This window comes from Labrus bergylta, chromosome 13 (assembly GCF_963930695.1).
Source record: "Labrus bergylta chromosome 13, fLabBer1.1, whole genome shotgun sequence".
Taxonomy (NCBI): domain Eukaryota; kingdom Metazoa; phylum Chordata; class Actinopteri; order Labriformes; family Labridae; genus Labrus; species Labrus bergylta.
The window spans coordinates 21,958,180-21,973,805 of NC_089207.1; the positions used below are offsets into that span (position 1 = coordinate 21,958,180).

Here is a 15,626-nt window from a genome sequence, read left to right on the forward strand (position 1 = left end):
TAGATCCTAATCTGTTTTATAAGATCTACCTGAAAAGTAGGTTCAATGGTTTCATCAATTAGGACATGTGGAGATCAAAGCAGAATCATGTGGTGTTACGTGTAAAGATAATAATGAAAAATCATCCTCTCATTGGAAACCATCAACGTCTGATCTATGAGAATAATCTGAATTAAAGCGGTATCACAGTCTCAGTTGGTCTCTAATCAAACTGCTGGGTTTCTCTTACTCAGGATGTCCTGGACCAAGATGTCGCCTGTCTTGGCAGGCTCTGAGTTTCCGGCTGCGTTCACGGCATAGATCCTAAACTTGCATTTCTTGCCCTCTTTCAGGTCGGGGACGGTGATTTCTGTGGACGGGTGGAGCTTGTCAGCAGGGTTCACCCTCCTCCAGTCAGGAGAGCCCTCCTCGTGGACCTCGATGATGTAACCCTTGACAGGGCTGCCGCCGTCCTTGTCTGGTGGGCTCCAGCCGAGCGTGATGCTACTCTTGGTCTTGTCTTTTACCTCCGGGGCTCCAGGCGGGCTGGGGGGGTCTTTGAGAGGAGCAGAGTGCATCAAAGATCAGTATTTAAAACTTTAATATGACTGAAGAACCATAAAAACAACACATGCACAGGAAACCCAGTCAGGCAGGGACCACTGAGGAACATTTTTGCTGCCACGCCATTAAAACACACAGTGAATCTGTGCAGAGCAAACTCTCAGGTGAATCACTCACTGCAGGGATCAGCAGCAAAGCGGCACTCTGAGGCCTCACTGGGCGGTCCGACTCCAGCAGCGTTGCAGGCTGAAATCCTGAACATGTACTCAGTTCCTTCGATGAGCTTCAGTACAGTGTACTGCAGACCCTTCACAGCCGGTTTGGTGACAGGCGCACGGTTGACCCGCCCCCAGTACACAGCACCACGCTCCCTCTTCTCCAGCCAGTAGCCCTGGATAGTGGAGCCACCATTGTCCAGAGGAGGATCCCAGGTCAGGGTCATGGTGGTCGCTGTGGCGGAGATGATTTTGGGATTACGTGGAGGTCCTGGGAGGCCAAATGGATCCCGTAGCTGGACTTTCTCTGAGTCGCAGCCGTCGCTAACGCCGTACTTGTTCTCAGCTTTGATCCTGAACTGGTAGGCACCGTTCAGGTTCAGTTTGTAGACCTGAAGGAAAAGAACAGGAACAGACAATGTAAGCTTTCACTGAGGGTGGAGTCAGATATTTATCTCTGCAGGTGGAGTCAGATATTTATCTCTGCAGGTGGAGTCAGATATTTATCCCTGCAGGTGATCAGATATTTATCTCTGCAGGTGGAGTCAGATATTTATGTCTGCATGTGTTAAAGGTAGAGTCAGATATTTATCTCTGCAGGTGGAGTCAGATATTTATCTCTGCAGGATGTGGAGTCAAAAAGAAAAAGCAGATATAAAGATGTTTTCATTCTGTTTCTGTTTCTTGATTTTGTCCAAATAAGAGGATTTCTTTAAGCGCATTGATTTAAAGCCACAGATGGCTTGTGCTTTCAGAGGAAACTCACCCCGTATCTCCTGTCGATCAGGTTGATGGTCAGGACCTCGAAGTCGGACTTCTTCTTGCTGGCATCCCGACGCTCCACAATGTAGTTGGTGATCTCGCTGCCTCCGTTGTCCTCTGGGGCGTCCCAGGTGAGGTAGCAGGACTCTGCTTTGATGTCTGACACCACGATGTTTCTCGGAGGTAGAGGACGGTCTGAAAACGCAGGACGGTCAACGATCAATGCTTTGAAAAAGACTTATATGTAATTGTCACATAGTGAAATCTAAACTTAAGATCTCACCGAGGATCTCTACTGGGATGACATGCTGAGCTTTTCCGAAACAGTTCTCAGCCACCAGCTTGTAGTTGCCTTTGTCCCTCCGGATGGTTACTGGGATGGCGATCTTTGACCTGACAGTCGTCCGGTTCACCTGGAGATCAGAAGGCAAGAGCCATATTCATTCAATAATCAAACAACAATCCATACGCCAATCATAATCCGTGTGATTATTAAGAATTTACCACTTTCAGAAAAAAAGAGTCAAAGTTGAAAATAAAGAACCAACATGAAAAGTGTTTTAAAAATGGATCTTTAGCGTTACTGACACAAAAAACTAAACTGTGCATCATTCATAGAGCTCAAAGTTTGATTGGTCATTTGTTCCCACCTCCTCGGTCTCCATGGTCATCTTCTCTACGTCAGGCTCCTCGATCAACACGTCATCCTTCATCCACTGCAGCGTGGGCAGAGGAAGACCCTTCACCTCAGCTGGGATGTCGATGGCCGTGCCTTTCTTCACATTGATGGAGTTGTTCTTGAAGAACTTCAAGATGGTGATCACTGGAGAGACTGGATAAACAAACGCACGCTCAAACTTTGCCTTCCGATCATTGAGTCTACACATTTAATCTGAAATCAAAAGGTTTCTATCAAACACTCAGATTTCAGGCTTGATTTCTTACTTTCATCGTCCTGGATCTTGGCGTTGATTGGCCTGGAGGGATCTCCATCTCCAACCTCGTTCACGGCTTTGACACGGAACTGGTACTCCTGGTTCTCGGACAGGTTCTCGATGGTCCCGCAGCACTCGGTGAAGATCTTGCGGTTAGCCACTTCAAACTCTGCGCCGTCAGACCTCATCTTCTCCACGTAGTAACCACTGATGGGGCTGCCTCCATCAGTGCGTGGAGGCTGCCACGCCAGCGTGATGGTGGTCTTGCTTCTGTCGGTGTAGTGCAGCTTCTCGGGGGCGGATGGAGTACCTGCAGCATGGTTCAAGTTTTTGAATGTTTGAGCTTTGATACCATCCCTTCTAAAATTCTGATGTGATGTGGTATGTCAATCTTATTTGATGCATTTACCTTTTGGATCCTCAGCCACAATGGGCCCAAGGTCGGCAGGAGCTCCGTCGCCGTACTTGTTCCTGGCGATGACCCTGAAGTCATACTCCTCTCCGGCCAGCAGGCCCTGGATGTCGCACTTACAGGACGCCGTCTCGATGGGTTGGCGGAAAAGCTTCATCTTGGCGTCCTTCCTCAGCACCTCATAGCCAAAGATGTCACTGCCGCCGTTGTCCAAGGGGTCGGACCAGGTGAGGATGATGTTCTTCTTTGTCACAGTCACGGTCTTCAGGTCGACCACCGGCCCGGGGACGTCTGCAGAAGCACAGGAAAGATCTCAGATTATTTTGGGTACCAGGGACTCAGATGTCCTACTTTATTTCTATACGTTTAAATAAACATATTACTCTTGGGAGAAGAGGAAAGATTCTATCGTTTTCAGCTTAACTTAAATATGTGTGAAAGTTTTCAATCATATCTCCGAAGAGCATGGAAAATGTTCCCTGAGAAAATATATCATGAAAGACGAAACAAATGTCTCTCTCAGCTGGAGACGTTTAACCTTCAGGTGTTAATCAGTCTGTGAAACAGGTGGTATTTTTATTTGGTAGAACATTGATGATGTATATTTATTGAAAACTCACCCATGACGTCAACTCTGGTCTCGGCCGTCTTGGTCCCGCTGCTGTTGGTGCCGGAGATCTTGTACTTTCCGTGATCTGCCCTCACCGCCTTCTTGATGAACAGAGTGCTGTTCTTTCCAACCGTCTCAACAAGCATTCGCTCAGCATCGATGTCAGCTTCGTCTTTGGACCACTTCACCTCAGGCTGAGGGCGTCCAGTCACGATGGCGGGCAGCCTCAGAGACTCCCCGGCCTTGATCATCACTCCATTTTTCACTGAGTCATCAAAGTCTACAGCGGGAGTTTCTGTAACCACAAACAACAAGGGTCAGTGTTTATATAAATAAAAAGGATTCAGATCTGTGATAGAACTGCTAAAGATTCCTTAATGTCTTTCAAATCTATTCAACCTAAACTGAATATTCATGTAGTGAAGTATGAAGTATCATGAAGTATTTTAGTCTCTGAGTCGGGCTGTGACATGACAAGGATTCTACAAAACGCCTTTAAACACCTCTACCTGTCTCCTCTCCTCTTGATATTAAAAGTGTTCCTACCTTGCGGTTCTTTGACTGTAACAGGTTCTGTCACTCCAGGAGCTCCAGGTCCGGCGTCGTTAACGGCTACAACACGGATGTAGTAATCTGCTTCCTCTGTGAGACCGGTCACCGTGTAGGTCAGCTCCTTACACCTGAACTCTGTACTGCGAGTCCACTCCTTCTCCCCGGCCAGAACCTAAGAGCGAGAAACACAAGGTGAACATCTCAGCTGAACGATTAACACTTCTGTTCATCCTCACGTCACGTGAGGAGTGTGTTTGAATGTGTTGTACCTTCTCGACATGGTATCCCAGGATGTCTCCTCCTCCATTGTACAGTGGAGGCTTCCAGGCCACGATCACAAAGTCCTTCCCTGTGTCCACGATCCATGGAGTGGGGGGACCAGGAGGCACTGTGAGAAGAGGGGGGACAGAAAGGGACCTGTTAATCTTGTGATGAAAGAAATATGCACTCACATTGAAAAAAAAACACTTTGTCACAGTTTGATCAATAGGACTGAAGGACTTACAGATGGCGTCCATGGCCACAATACGTTCTGTGGGCTCGCTGAAGGGCCCGGGCCCGGCCAGGTTCTCAGCACACACTCTGAAAATGTAGGTGAGTCCCTCCATCAGGCCGCTGACCTTCACCTCCAGAGAGTTGAGGAGGGCGTGGTTCACTCTGGTCCAGTGTTTGCTGTTCACTTCTTTCCTCTCGATCCAGTAGCCCAGGATCGGGCTGCCGTTATCCTTTGGCTCTTGCCAAGAGATGTGGGCAGAGCTCGCCGTCACCTCACGGACTCTGGGAGTGTTGGGAGCATCGGGAGGATCTGTGGGGGAGGACAGAGGGAGATACAGCTTGTCATTCCTGACACAGCCACTTGTTTTTTTTTAATCTGGATCTTTTCTGTCAAGGTTTGGCGACATTTTGAAAAACAAACATATATATAAGTTTAGCTTTCATTTCCTTCCTGTTTAATCTTACCGAACTGATTCTTGGCAACGAGCGGCTCGGAGATGCACGGTGGCCCGACGCCGTACTTGTTCTCAGCGGTGACCCTGAAGATGTACTCCTTCCCCTCGATGAGTTTGGTAATGGGGCAGCTGGTGCCCTTCAGGGTGGAGGTGATGGTGATCCAGTCAACCTCCTTGTTCTTGTTATCCTTCTTCTCCAGGATGTAGTTCAGGATCTCACTGCCTCCATCGTCCTCTGGAGGCTCCCAGTTACAGATGCAAGACGTGTTTCTGACCTCATCAAAGGTGAAATTGATCGGAGCGCCGGGTTTGTCTGAGGCAGGACAGAGGTCAAAGTTTGAATTTAATCTGAGGAGGTGACGAAGATTTATGATGTTCTTTCATGTCTGTTAATTCTCAGCCATCCATGTCATGGTAACGCAAAACTGGATCCAAAAGGAATCTGGACTTTCTTTAAGTTGTTTCGTCTCTTACCTGAAAGGCTTCAGAGTTCTACAGTATGAACCTCCGAAGGCCATTAGTATGCTAATGCTTGTGTAATGACATGGAAGTCATTAACTGAGTCATTTGGTTCCTTGACGTTATTGTAAAGAGAGTCACAACAGAATGACTAAAGAGCTTAACGACTCCTTTTTGACCAAACAACCGTCATCATCTTCCTTAGTCAGTTTAGAACCGAAGAAGACTTTGGGAAGGGACGGGAAAGGTTCTTGATTCAACCTTTGGATGATCTTAATTTTTATTAATTTATCAAAAATATCCAAAAACTCTTGGTCATAAAGTCCTTTCCTTTATATATTTCAGTCAAAATGTTCAAAAGGCAGTTGTAAAGCCAGCACACAAATAACATCAAACATCCATTTTTATACATGGAAACCTACCAAGCACATTGACGGTGCAGGAGGCGGTGGCGACTCCGTGTGTATTCTCCACCTGGATGGTGAACTCTCCGTGGTCGACTCTGATGGCGTCACGGATCATCAGGACCGTCTGACCTCTCTTGGTCTGGTCCAGTCCCAGACGCTCATGAAGGGGTGTCACGTACACCGGCTCTGGTTCAGGAACCTGAGGGGAGCATGACATGAAAGTGAATGAGGAGAAGAAGTACAAAATACGAGTTTCTGACACTCTGGTCTCTCTCTGAGGACAAACCTTGGACTTGGTCTTCTTCTTCATCAGTGGGACGACTTTCTTGGTGGGCTCTTTGGTGACATCCTCGTTGTTCTTCAGCCAGGTGACTTTTGGATACGGCGAGCCCGAGATGTAGGCATCGATGCGGATCTCCTCGCCCTTCTTGATGCACAGACCAGACTGCACACGAGCGTGGAGGGTGACCTTTGGTTTTTCTGAAAACAGAAGCAGTGTTATGAGGGGTCATAAGGTCAAAACGCCTTCCACATGTTAACGTAAGTGTTTTTTACTTTCTTTGGATTTTTGATGGATAAATGACTTTAAAGTTTGTGTCTTTCTTCCTACCGACAGGATCTGCGGCCTTCATCATCTGCGTGCTGCGTGATGGCTCGCTGACTCCTGCAGCGTTTTCAGCGCGGACCCTGAACTGGTACTCCACGTCCTCCTTCAGGCCGCTCACCACATGTGAGAAACCAGGCACCAGGCTCGGGGTGACCCTCTCGTAGCGGTCGCCATCTTTTTCCATCTTCTCCACGATGTAACCCTGAATGGGACATCCACCATCGTAGTCTGGAGCCTTCCAGGTTACTGTGATGGACTTGGATGAGGGGTCTTGAGCCTCCACCTGGATTGGGGGGTCTGGTTTCTCTGTGGATACATTATAATTTGCGAATTAAGTTTTTGGTGAACTATACAATCCTACATCTTTAAAACATCCCAAATTATAACTTTACTAGAATAATCTCCCAAAAAGTAAAAGAGGGCATGTTGGAGGGTTCAGGACTCACGTTTGACTTCCTCTGTGATTACAGCGTTGCGTAGCTCCATATACACTCCGGCTCCGACCTTGTTCACTGCCTTCACTCTGAAGTAGTACTCACAGTTGACATAGAGGTCTTTGACAGTGTAGGTCAGGACGTTCTCTCCTGACATGACGGGTATATAGGTCTTTTTGGAGGCTTCACGGCGCTCCAGTGTGTAGCTTACAATCGGGGTTCCACCATCATCCTCTGGGGCTTCCCAGCTGATCTTGCAGGAGTTCTTGGTGACCTCACTGGACATGATGTCTTTACACTGACCGGGTAGCCCTGCAGGAATAAGGAAGGAAGTAAGAAAGTGTTGAAGGAGGACTGATGTTTGATTTAGATTGATTATGACGAAAAGAAAAGCGCAGACAGCTGGGCTTGAGGGGTGTTTTTTGATGTTGTCCCCAGGGCAAGAATCTATTCGAAACAATTTGTGAAACCTAAATTTAAACTTATTAAACAAGTAGCAACTTCCAAGGCTGAAATTCCAAAAACTGCAGTTCCTCCATTGTCCACTAGAGGCTTTACTTGATTCCTCATTGATCAAAGTTGTTTGAAGGACGTCATACCGATGACTTTGACGTTGACAGTCCCGGTGGCGGTTCCCAGACTGTTCTCCAGAGTGATGGCATAGGAGCCGGCGTCGGCACGTGTGCACTTAAGCAGCTCCAGGTGAGCGCTGTTCATCTCCACAGTCATAGAAAGCCGGTCGTCAGCCTTACACTCAACTGTGTCCTTTTGCCAAACCATCTTAGGGGTTGGGATCGCCCTGTAAGGGATGTTCAGGTGCAGCTTTTCACCTTCAACCACAACCACGTCCTGTGCCTCCAAGTTCATGGTTGGCGCACCTTGGGAAGAGAGGACAGAAACATTATGCAAGGTTTCTTATCAGCTATTGCATGTTTTTATGATTCCGTTGAAGTTCTGCTTACAGTCAGGGTCCTTGGTGAAGACCTTGTCGGAGATCTCAGAGGGATCGCTAACACCTACAGTGTTGATAGCGCGGACTCTGATGACGTACTTCTTCTCTGGTTTGATTCCATCGCTGATCCTGAAATTAAGCTCCTTGATAGGTCTGCTGTTAACCCTGAGCCACTTCAGCTCTGGACGGGCTTCAGCCACCTCAACGTGGTAGCCGGTGATGGGGCAGCCGCCATCTTTGGCAGGAGGCTTCCAGGTGACATTGATGTGCTCTCTGCTGGCATCAGGGATGGCCACTTCCAGAGGAGGAGATGGAGCGCCTGGTGAGAGAACGGAACAAGTGAAGATCTAAAAATAATAGCCTGCAGCCATACATCTGTGTTCGATTCCAACATTTGCTGGTCTCTTACTGGTCGCATCCTCAATGGTGAGGATCATAGTGGGTTCGCTTGGATCTCCAACTCCAGCCTCATTCTCAGCTCGGACCTGGAACTGAACCTCAGATCCTTCATCCACGTCTGTCACCTTGAACTGGGTCTGTTTGTCTGGAGTTTTGCAGCATTTCAGCCAGCGAGTCCCCAGCTTCTCTTTCTTCTCAATCACATACCTTGGAAGCAAAAGGGCAGAGTTTTAGTTCTTCAACTTTATTTCTCAGAAACAGCATGAAGTGCAAACCAGTACTATTCAGAAGTTTACAGAGTTCAGGAAAAGCAGGAATGGAAGATTTTAGTGCTATGTACTTTGTTGAACATATTCTCACTCAGATGATGAGTTCTTACTTGGTTATAGGTCTTCCACCGTTACTCTTAGGAGCTTCCCATTTCAGTTCCACGTGTCTCTTGGTGACCTCCACCACAGTCAAGGCATAGGGAGGCCCAGGAGTTGCTGAAAAACAGGACAAATGTCAATACCACTTGTTAAGGTCACTGTGTATACATTTTTTAACCTTTGAATGTATGTGGTATGAAGGTTAAGATAAAGGTAAAACCAGTCGCCATATTTTGACTTCAGTGTGAATTAAGCAGCGAAAAGGGAAGTGGTTCATCAAAAATTACTGCTGGTAACAGTTGAAGACTTACTGAAAGTGTCTTTGGCGAGCACGGCGTCCTCCAGCTCACAGAATTCACTCATGCCCACTGCGTTTTCAGCGGCGACGCGGAACACGTAAAGAGATCCCTCGTTAAGAGGAGTCACCGTGTACTTCAGCTCCTTGACCGTGGTGTCCACAGCCTGCCAGGCCTTCCTCCTCACATCCCTCTTCTCCACCACGTAGTTAGTGATGGGCGAGCCTCCATCACTGCTCGGAGCCTGCCACTTCAGGTCAGCGTTGATCTTGGTGATGTTGGCCACCTCCAGCCACTGAGGAGTGGACGGAGGATCTGTGGGGCATCCCAAAGGGAAGTAGTTAAACATAAAGTACAGGGATGTATTTTTAAAGGGGCCTAATACAAACAAGTTAAGATGTTTCAGAGTCATTGAATACAAAAGTGTGGCCACATGTGAACCTACATTTAGGCTGCAACAGAAAAGTCATCCGTCTATCATCCTGCACAATTACCAGTGTAGTCTACCGTTTAACTGACTATCTTTGAATATGGAGCTTTAAACAACACCAGCTTTGCTTGATCGGAGTACACTTTTATTTAAGACCTTTGTTTAGGTTTAATGTATTGATTAAATGTATGAATTGATCAAACGATTTGTCTATTATAGCTTCTGTCTATTCATCTGATATTAAAGCTTTCTGGATGAACTTTAAAAATGGTGTTAGGGCCACAATAATTCAACTCTACATTTCAAAGGTAAATTGATTGCGACTATGACAATAATACTTTCAGACAGAGCCTTCTCCCAGTCACCCCCATTGGACTTACAGAGCCTCTCCTTGCAGACCACAGGCTCACTGGGCTCGCTGGGTTCGCTCTCTCCGGCCTTGTTGACAGCCTTGACCCTGAACGAGTACTCCTGCTTCTCCATCAGGCCCGTCAGATGGTGCTCAGTCTGTGGAACATCCTCTGCGATGCGTATCCACTCCTCGCTGCCTGTCTTCTGGAACTCGATGATGTAGCCTTCGATCTTTGCGCCACCATCGTGCTCTGGCCTGGTCCATGCCAGCTGGGCGGTGGTCTTACCCACATCCCTGATGGAAGGTTTGCCGGGAGCCCATGGAGGATCTGAAGAATGTTACAGTGTTATCATTACAGATAACGCAAATGGAATTCTAATCTTTAAAAACTTCATCAAGTCAATGATTACAATGAACCTGCAGATGAAAACATTGATATATGACTGACCAATTGGGTCTTTGATGAGGACGGGATCTGTCTCTACGCTGGGATTTCCCGGTCCAGCCAGATTCTCAGCCAGAACCCTGAAGCGGTACTTCTTCTTGGTGGGGAGCCCCTTCACCCTGCAGGACATGACAGCAGCTTTAAAACACATCTTTCCTTCACATACAAACTCTTAGTTCCAGTGATTTATCCATATTCTTGTTATTTGACTGATGTCGTTACCTGAAGGTGGTGTCCTTGATTGGCAGCTTGTTGCATCTGATCCACTTGTCGCTCTCTGGATCAAACTTCTCGACCCAGTATCCTGTGATGGGGCTACCACCATCCTCATCCGGCTCGAACCAGGTCAGAGTCACTGCATCCTTGGCGATTTCGGAGGGAGTGACTCTTGTTGGAGGACCAGGAGGATCTGAAGGTTGGGGGAAGTGATATGATGACAATAACATATTTAGATTTTACCATTGTGGATCAAGTCAGTCAAATTTCATTGATAGTGACAATAAAATTTACCAAAGGAATATTTGGCAATGATTGGTGCATGTTCGGCAGGCTCTCCAATGCCGTATTGGTTCTCAGCGCTGATTCTGAAGATGTACTCCTTCAATGCTGTGAGCTTGCAGGCCTTGAAGGTGGTGTGTTTCACAGTGGCTGATAGCTTCACCCACTCCTCTTTGTCTGTCTGTCGACTCTCTACGATGTAGTTGGTGATTGGCGAGCCACCATCGTCCCTGGGAGGGTTCCACGCCAGGAAACAGGACTCGTTGGTGATCTCAGAGATATCGAAGGCAGCTGGAGGGCTGGGCTTGTCTGAGGAGGAAGAGAGAAAACATCCAGTTTGGCAAAGTCTCAGTTTCAGGAGGACCACTTCAAATTTCAAAGCTTCAGATAAGCTTAAATACAAATATGGTATTTTATGGCAGATTTTGTTTGTCCATTGTGTACCTAGAATGTTGACATCAATAGTTGCAGTAGCGCGCCCACAGGCATTGACTGCCTCGATAATGTAGGTGGCGGTGTCTCCTCTGGTGGTGTTTCCAATGGACAGCTTCGAGTGTCCAGGCTGGGTGTCGATGGTGATGCGGTCATCAGCACGCAGGACTTGGTCGGCCTTGGTCCACTTCACCCTGGGGTCAGGCTTTCCAATGACATCAGCTGGAAGCTCAATCTTGGTTCCAGCCCTGGCGGTCAGACCTGCCAGCAGCTTCACATCCAGCTGGATCTCTGGAGGCTCTGCAGGGTTTTTCAAAGATAAATGTCAGAGAGAGGAAAAGAGGAGGGAATGATTTGATAAATTACACTTCATACAATCTCCCTGAATCCAGAGTTAATTCTGTTAACAGAAAGATGACAATAAAAGTTTGTCAATCACAATTAAGAGCTAAAATAGATCTTTGATGATAAAAACTCTGAGGATAAATAAGCTTTGTTTTCCTTTATGAGACGAGACGGAACTAAAATGTTTTTTGGGGGTCTGTCAGACATTTAAAAGTGTTATCTGTGCGTAAAAACACAAGCAGGAGAGAGGAGAAGTGTGTGCGCTGCCAGGCAGTGTGCAGGAGGAGCTCTCAGTTTAGAGCAGAGCGAGAACTCACATGACAACGTTAGGTTACTTTTGTAACCCGGTTCTCTGAGTAGCATGACTAAACGTAAACTAATAAGCATTTTTATCTTTCGACAAAATCTCAAACAGCTGACAAAATGAACCCCGGTTAAATCCAATCACTCTTGGTTTTAGTCTTAATCACATTTCCCTTAGACCCAATTCCTTTCCTTAATCCTGATCCACTCGTTTCTGGTCCAGAGACAATAATTCTTTGTCCTTACTTCATAATTCTTGGTCTTGACTCTAAGCCTTCTGGGTCCCATTACTGTCTCCTTAAGGCTCTTAGTCCGAGTTTAACTAAGTACCAGTTATACTAAATGTTAAAGCCCAGAGGGTCAAGTGAAAAGGTGCCAGTCTACCTCTGGCGTCCACAGCCTGGATCTCATCAGTAGCCCTGCAGGGTCGGCCGGCTCCCAGCTTGTTGAAAGCTCGGACTCTGTATGCATACCACTGGCCCTCGATCAGGCCCTGTACCTGGAACCTAGGAGCAAAAATACATTTTAGATACAACTGAACTCAAATACAGAGCCAGACACATTCAAGTGTTGTCACTAAATACTAACTTCAGTTCAGGGATGGGGTCACCACAGGGTTCCCACTTGTCTGTGCCACGCTGACATTTGTCCACCACGTAACCTTTGAGTGGGGCTCCACCATCGTACTTGGGAGGCTCCCAAGACAGGAAGATGGTCTTGCCACTCTTATCTCGCCATTTCAGGTTCTCAGGAGGATCAGGAACAGCTGGAGAGAAAGAAGGTGAGTTTAAGGACAGAATCATCTCTGTGTTCATCTCTGATCTGACAATGTCAGTTCAGTTTTTCTCAGAACAGAATCAAGACTCACTGGCAGGAGAGGACACGTTGATGGGCTCATCAATGTACGCCGGCTCTCCTGGTCCACACTTGTTGCAGGCTGTGACACTGAACAGATACTCCTTTCCTTCAATCACATCTGTAACTGTGTGCTCCAGGTCCAGAACACCAGTTGCCACCTGGAAGAAAACCCATGGCAATAGTTTAAGACACAGAAAACCTGTGTATCTAAATCCTCTTAATTTCAGCAACAGTTTGAGGGTTTCATTTGGTTTTTGTCAGCATGAGGCCCTAAACTAGTTTTATGTGAAACTTTATTCCCTTAATATGTTACGTCCTGGTACCAGAGCATGGCACACGTCTGTTAACCCATTAATTATCAGTGTTCATTTATTTATTATTTTTTAAAGTGGATGTTACTATATACAAATCTTTAACTTCCAGTAAATTCAGTTCTGTTAACATCCAAACTCTGCTCTTACATGGTCAGATGGATCAATGACAACCTGAGTTAGAGCATAGCGCCCCCTGTACTTTAGAGAGCTTATGGAATAACAAGTCCAAAAGCCCCTTCTCTGCCCCGGGTGCTTTTATTGTGAAATGCTGTTTGACCTATATAAAGGTACTTCTTGTGTTGATAAATGAAAACAGTTTCTATTATTTAGAGTTGTCTAAGTCCTCATGGCCTCTGAAGGACTCACATCTACTGACTTTATACAAAGATGATGATTCTGTTGTTTTTTATAACACTGGTGTTACGGTTAAGTAACATGGTTCACTGTAAGAGTGACCATGTTAATTGGTGACTTTTAGCTGACTGAACCGTGGTAAAAACAGTTGTAGAAGAGAGAAAGTGTCCTAACGAATGTCACTTTGTTTAGTTTTTTATTGTACAGTAAAAAATTGCATCATATACGTCTGTAACTTTGACAACCAAAGACACATTCAACTGAAAGTCACCAGTTAACGCGGTCATTCTTTAAACCGTAACACCAATCAATATTTTCTGAGCAAATTCAGTTCTTGATTTTTCTTCTGGTGTGGTGTTCATTCATGTGTGAATCATTGGATCTAAAGTGTCACATGTACCTTGGCCCAGGTCTTACGGGACACCTCTCTCTTCTCTATCTGGTAGTGGGTGACTGGACTTCCTCCATCGTGCTCGGGGACCTCCCACATCATGTGGACATGATGTCTGGTCACCTCAGCCACTTTGAAGTCCTTGGGAGCACTGGGGCATGCTGGGATAATACATGTACCGAACATATTGAGACTTTAAAGTTGTCATATTTTGTTGATATTGATTTTTTTATGAATTGAGAGAAATCATTGTTACCGATGACATTAACTTCGATTTCTCCAGAGACCGACGAGACGTCGTTCTCCAGAGTCAGGGAGTAGGTGCCTTTGTCTGGACGGACACTTGGCGAGACAGTCAACTCTGTGTATGTGGGCTTTGTCACCATGGAGACACGCTCATCAGCAGTGGTCAACTCCTTCTCTCCAAAGGTCCACTTAGCCTTGGGGGTCGGGTATCCGGTGATGGGAACTCTGATGGTGAGAGGCTGAGGGACGATCACCTCCAGACCATTCCTGAAGGCACTGAGGTCCAACGTTGGACCCACTGTGAGGAGAGGGGAAGTATATTCTTTAAACAGAAGTTTGCACACATACTGTCTGGCTAAGTCAAACTGCTATCTAATGGAGTGCTTTGTGTGTCTACTTTGTGTCATGATTCTTCTTATTCTCCTAATGTTTGTCTCGTACCATGAGGGTCATCTGCGAGCAGGGGGCCAAGTTGCTCTGTAGGATCGGAGACACCGGCGGCATTTTCAGCACAGACTCTGTAGAGGTACTTCTGACCTGGTTTCAGACCTGACACCTACAGACACAACAACAACAGTGCTCTCATGAACCAGAAAACAATTTCAACTTCAATAAAGTGGTAAAAATGGGAAATAGATCGTCACTAAACAAAAAAAAAACTCCATAAAAGTCAGAAAATCTACCAGGAGTAGATATAACGGACATTTAAAAACATCTAAAAGTCAATCTGATGTGCTCAGAAAGAGGTTGATGTTCTTACCCGGTAGGAGAGATCTGGACACAGTCTGGCGTTGCAGCGAAGCCACTTGTCAGTGCCGTCGTCACACTTCTGTATGATGTAGCCGGTGATCATGCTGCCGCCGTTGCTGGTTGGCGTCTCCCAGGTCAGCGTGACAGCAGTCTTGATTTGGTCGCTGAAGTTCAGGTTCAGAGGTGGGCTTGGCCTCTCTGCAGAAACAAAACAAAATGTTGGATGAAAAAAGATGTTTCACACAGAGAATAAAGACGGTTGAGTCTCTGTGCTCCCTCACCAATGGGATCCATGATCTTGACAGGTTTGGTTGCAGCGCTGGGCCTGCCGATGCCAGCCTTGTTCTCGGCTCGGACTCTGAAGATGTACTCCTTGTTCTCCACCACATCGTTCAGTGTAGCCGAGCGGTCATTGGCACCGCAAAACATGGCTGCCTCCCACTTCACAGAGGTCCTGTCACGGAGCTCAATCACGTAGGCCGTGATTTCAGAACCACCGTCAAACTTAGGAGGCTCCCAGTTAACAGTGGCACCAAACCTGTTCACCACGCTAACTTCAACGTTCTCAGGAGCGTCTGGAACATCTGATGATGAAAACAAACAGTGGTCAGACCTTTCGTTGTGCACAGAGCTTGGAGAACACAGGCATGTGAGAGGAGAAATCTGAGTGTGTCTTACCAAACTTGTTCTTGGCCTGGACGGCATCCTCAGTGGCCACAATGGGTCCACTGCCGACTCGGTTTCTTGCGCAGACTCTGAAGAGGTACATGGAGTCCTTCTGGAGGCCGCTAACACAGTACTCCGGAGTATCAGCACGGTCTGTAGCCAGGGTCCAAGTCTTACGCTTTACATCACGTCTCTCGACCACATATGCCATGATCTTGCTTCCTCCATCGCTCTCAGGCTCCTCCCATGCCAGACTGACCTCACCATCAGCAGTGTCCACTACTCTCAGGTTCTTGACGGGTCCGGGAACATCTGGATAAAACCAACACAGCATTTTAAAA

The 15,626-nt window shown here is 46.8% G+C and overlaps 1 protein-coding gene across 4 annotated transcripts in view; it reads right to left on the minus strand.

The window, feature by feature from the left end:
• LOC109985143 (titin) overlaps positions 1 to 15,626 on the minus strand; it is a 168,706-nt gene that overhangs the window by 67,824 nt on the left and 85,256 nt on the right. For all 4 annotated transcript variants that reach the window (XM_065962529.1, XM_065962527.1, XM_065962526.1 and 1 more), the window contains 34 exons: positions 15,298 to 15,597; positions 14,901 to 15,203; positions 14,630 to 14,817; positions 14,311 to 14,425; positions 13,880 to 14,167; positions 13,633 to 13,784; positions 12,575 to 12,722; positions 12,295 to 12,472; positions 12,091 to 12,212; positions 11,071 to 11,358; positions 10,639 to 10,935; positions 10,351 to 10,537; positions 10,132 to 10,247; positions 9,712 to 10,011; positions 8,917 to 9,216; positions 8,617 to 8,722; positions 8,248 to 8,444; positions 7,849 to 8,157; positions 7,486 to 7,764; positions 6,899 to 7,198; positions 6,456 to 6,758; positions 5,861 to 6,325; positions 4,990 to 5,292; positions 4,535 to 4,834; positions 4,299 to 4,417; positions 4,024 to 4,201; positions 3,488 to 3,772; positions 2,865 to 3,158; positions 2,466 to 2,765; positions 2,171 to 2,352; positions 1,804 to 1,933; positions 1,525 to 1,715; positions 721 to 1,150; positions 230 to 535 (listed from right to left, as the gene is read on the minus strand). In XM_065962529.1, the coding sequence (XP_065818601.1) occupies positions 230 to 535; positions 721 to 1,150; positions 1,525 to 1,715; positions 1,804 to 1,933; positions 2,171 to 2,352; positions 2,466 to 2,765; positions 2,865 to 3,158; positions 3,488 to 3,772; positions 4,024 to 4,201; positions 4,299 to 4,417; positions 4,535 to 4,834; positions 4,990 to 5,292; positions 5,861 to 6,325; positions 6,456 to 6,758; positions 6,899 to 7,198; positions 7,486 to 7,764; positions 7,849 to 8,157; positions 8,248 to 8,444; positions 8,617 to 8,722; positions 8,917 to 9,216; positions 9,712 to 10,011; positions 10,132 to 10,247; positions 10,351 to 10,537; positions 10,639 to 10,935; positions 11,071 to 11,358; positions 12,091 to 12,212; positions 12,295 to 12,472; positions 12,575 to 12,722; positions 13,633 to 13,784; positions 13,880 to 14,167; positions 14,311 to 14,425; positions 14,630 to 14,817; positions 14,901 to 15,203; positions 15,298 to 15,597 (8,259 nt within the window). The remainder of the gene's footprint in view (positions 1 to 229; positions 536 to 720; positions 1,151 to 1,524; positions 1,716 to 1,803; positions 1,934 to 2,170; positions 2,353 to 2,465; positions 2,766 to 2,864; positions 3,159 to 3,487; positions 3,773 to 4,023; positions 4,202 to 4,298; positions 4,418 to 4,534; positions 4,835 to 4,989; positions 5,293 to 5,860; positions 6,326 to 6,455; positions 6,759 to 6,898; positions 7,199 to 7,485; positions 7,765 to 7,848; positions 8,158 to 8,247; positions 8,445 to 8,616; positions 8,723 to 8,916; positions 9,217 to 9,711; positions 10,012 to 10,131; positions 10,248 to 10,350; positions 10,538 to 10,638; positions 10,936 to 11,070; positions 11,359 to 12,090; positions 12,213 to 12,294; positions 12,473 to 12,574; positions 12,723 to 13,632; positions 13,785 to 13,879; positions 14,168 to 14,310; positions 14,426 to 14,629; positions 14,818 to 14,900; positions 15,204 to 15,297; positions 15,598 to 15,626) is intronic.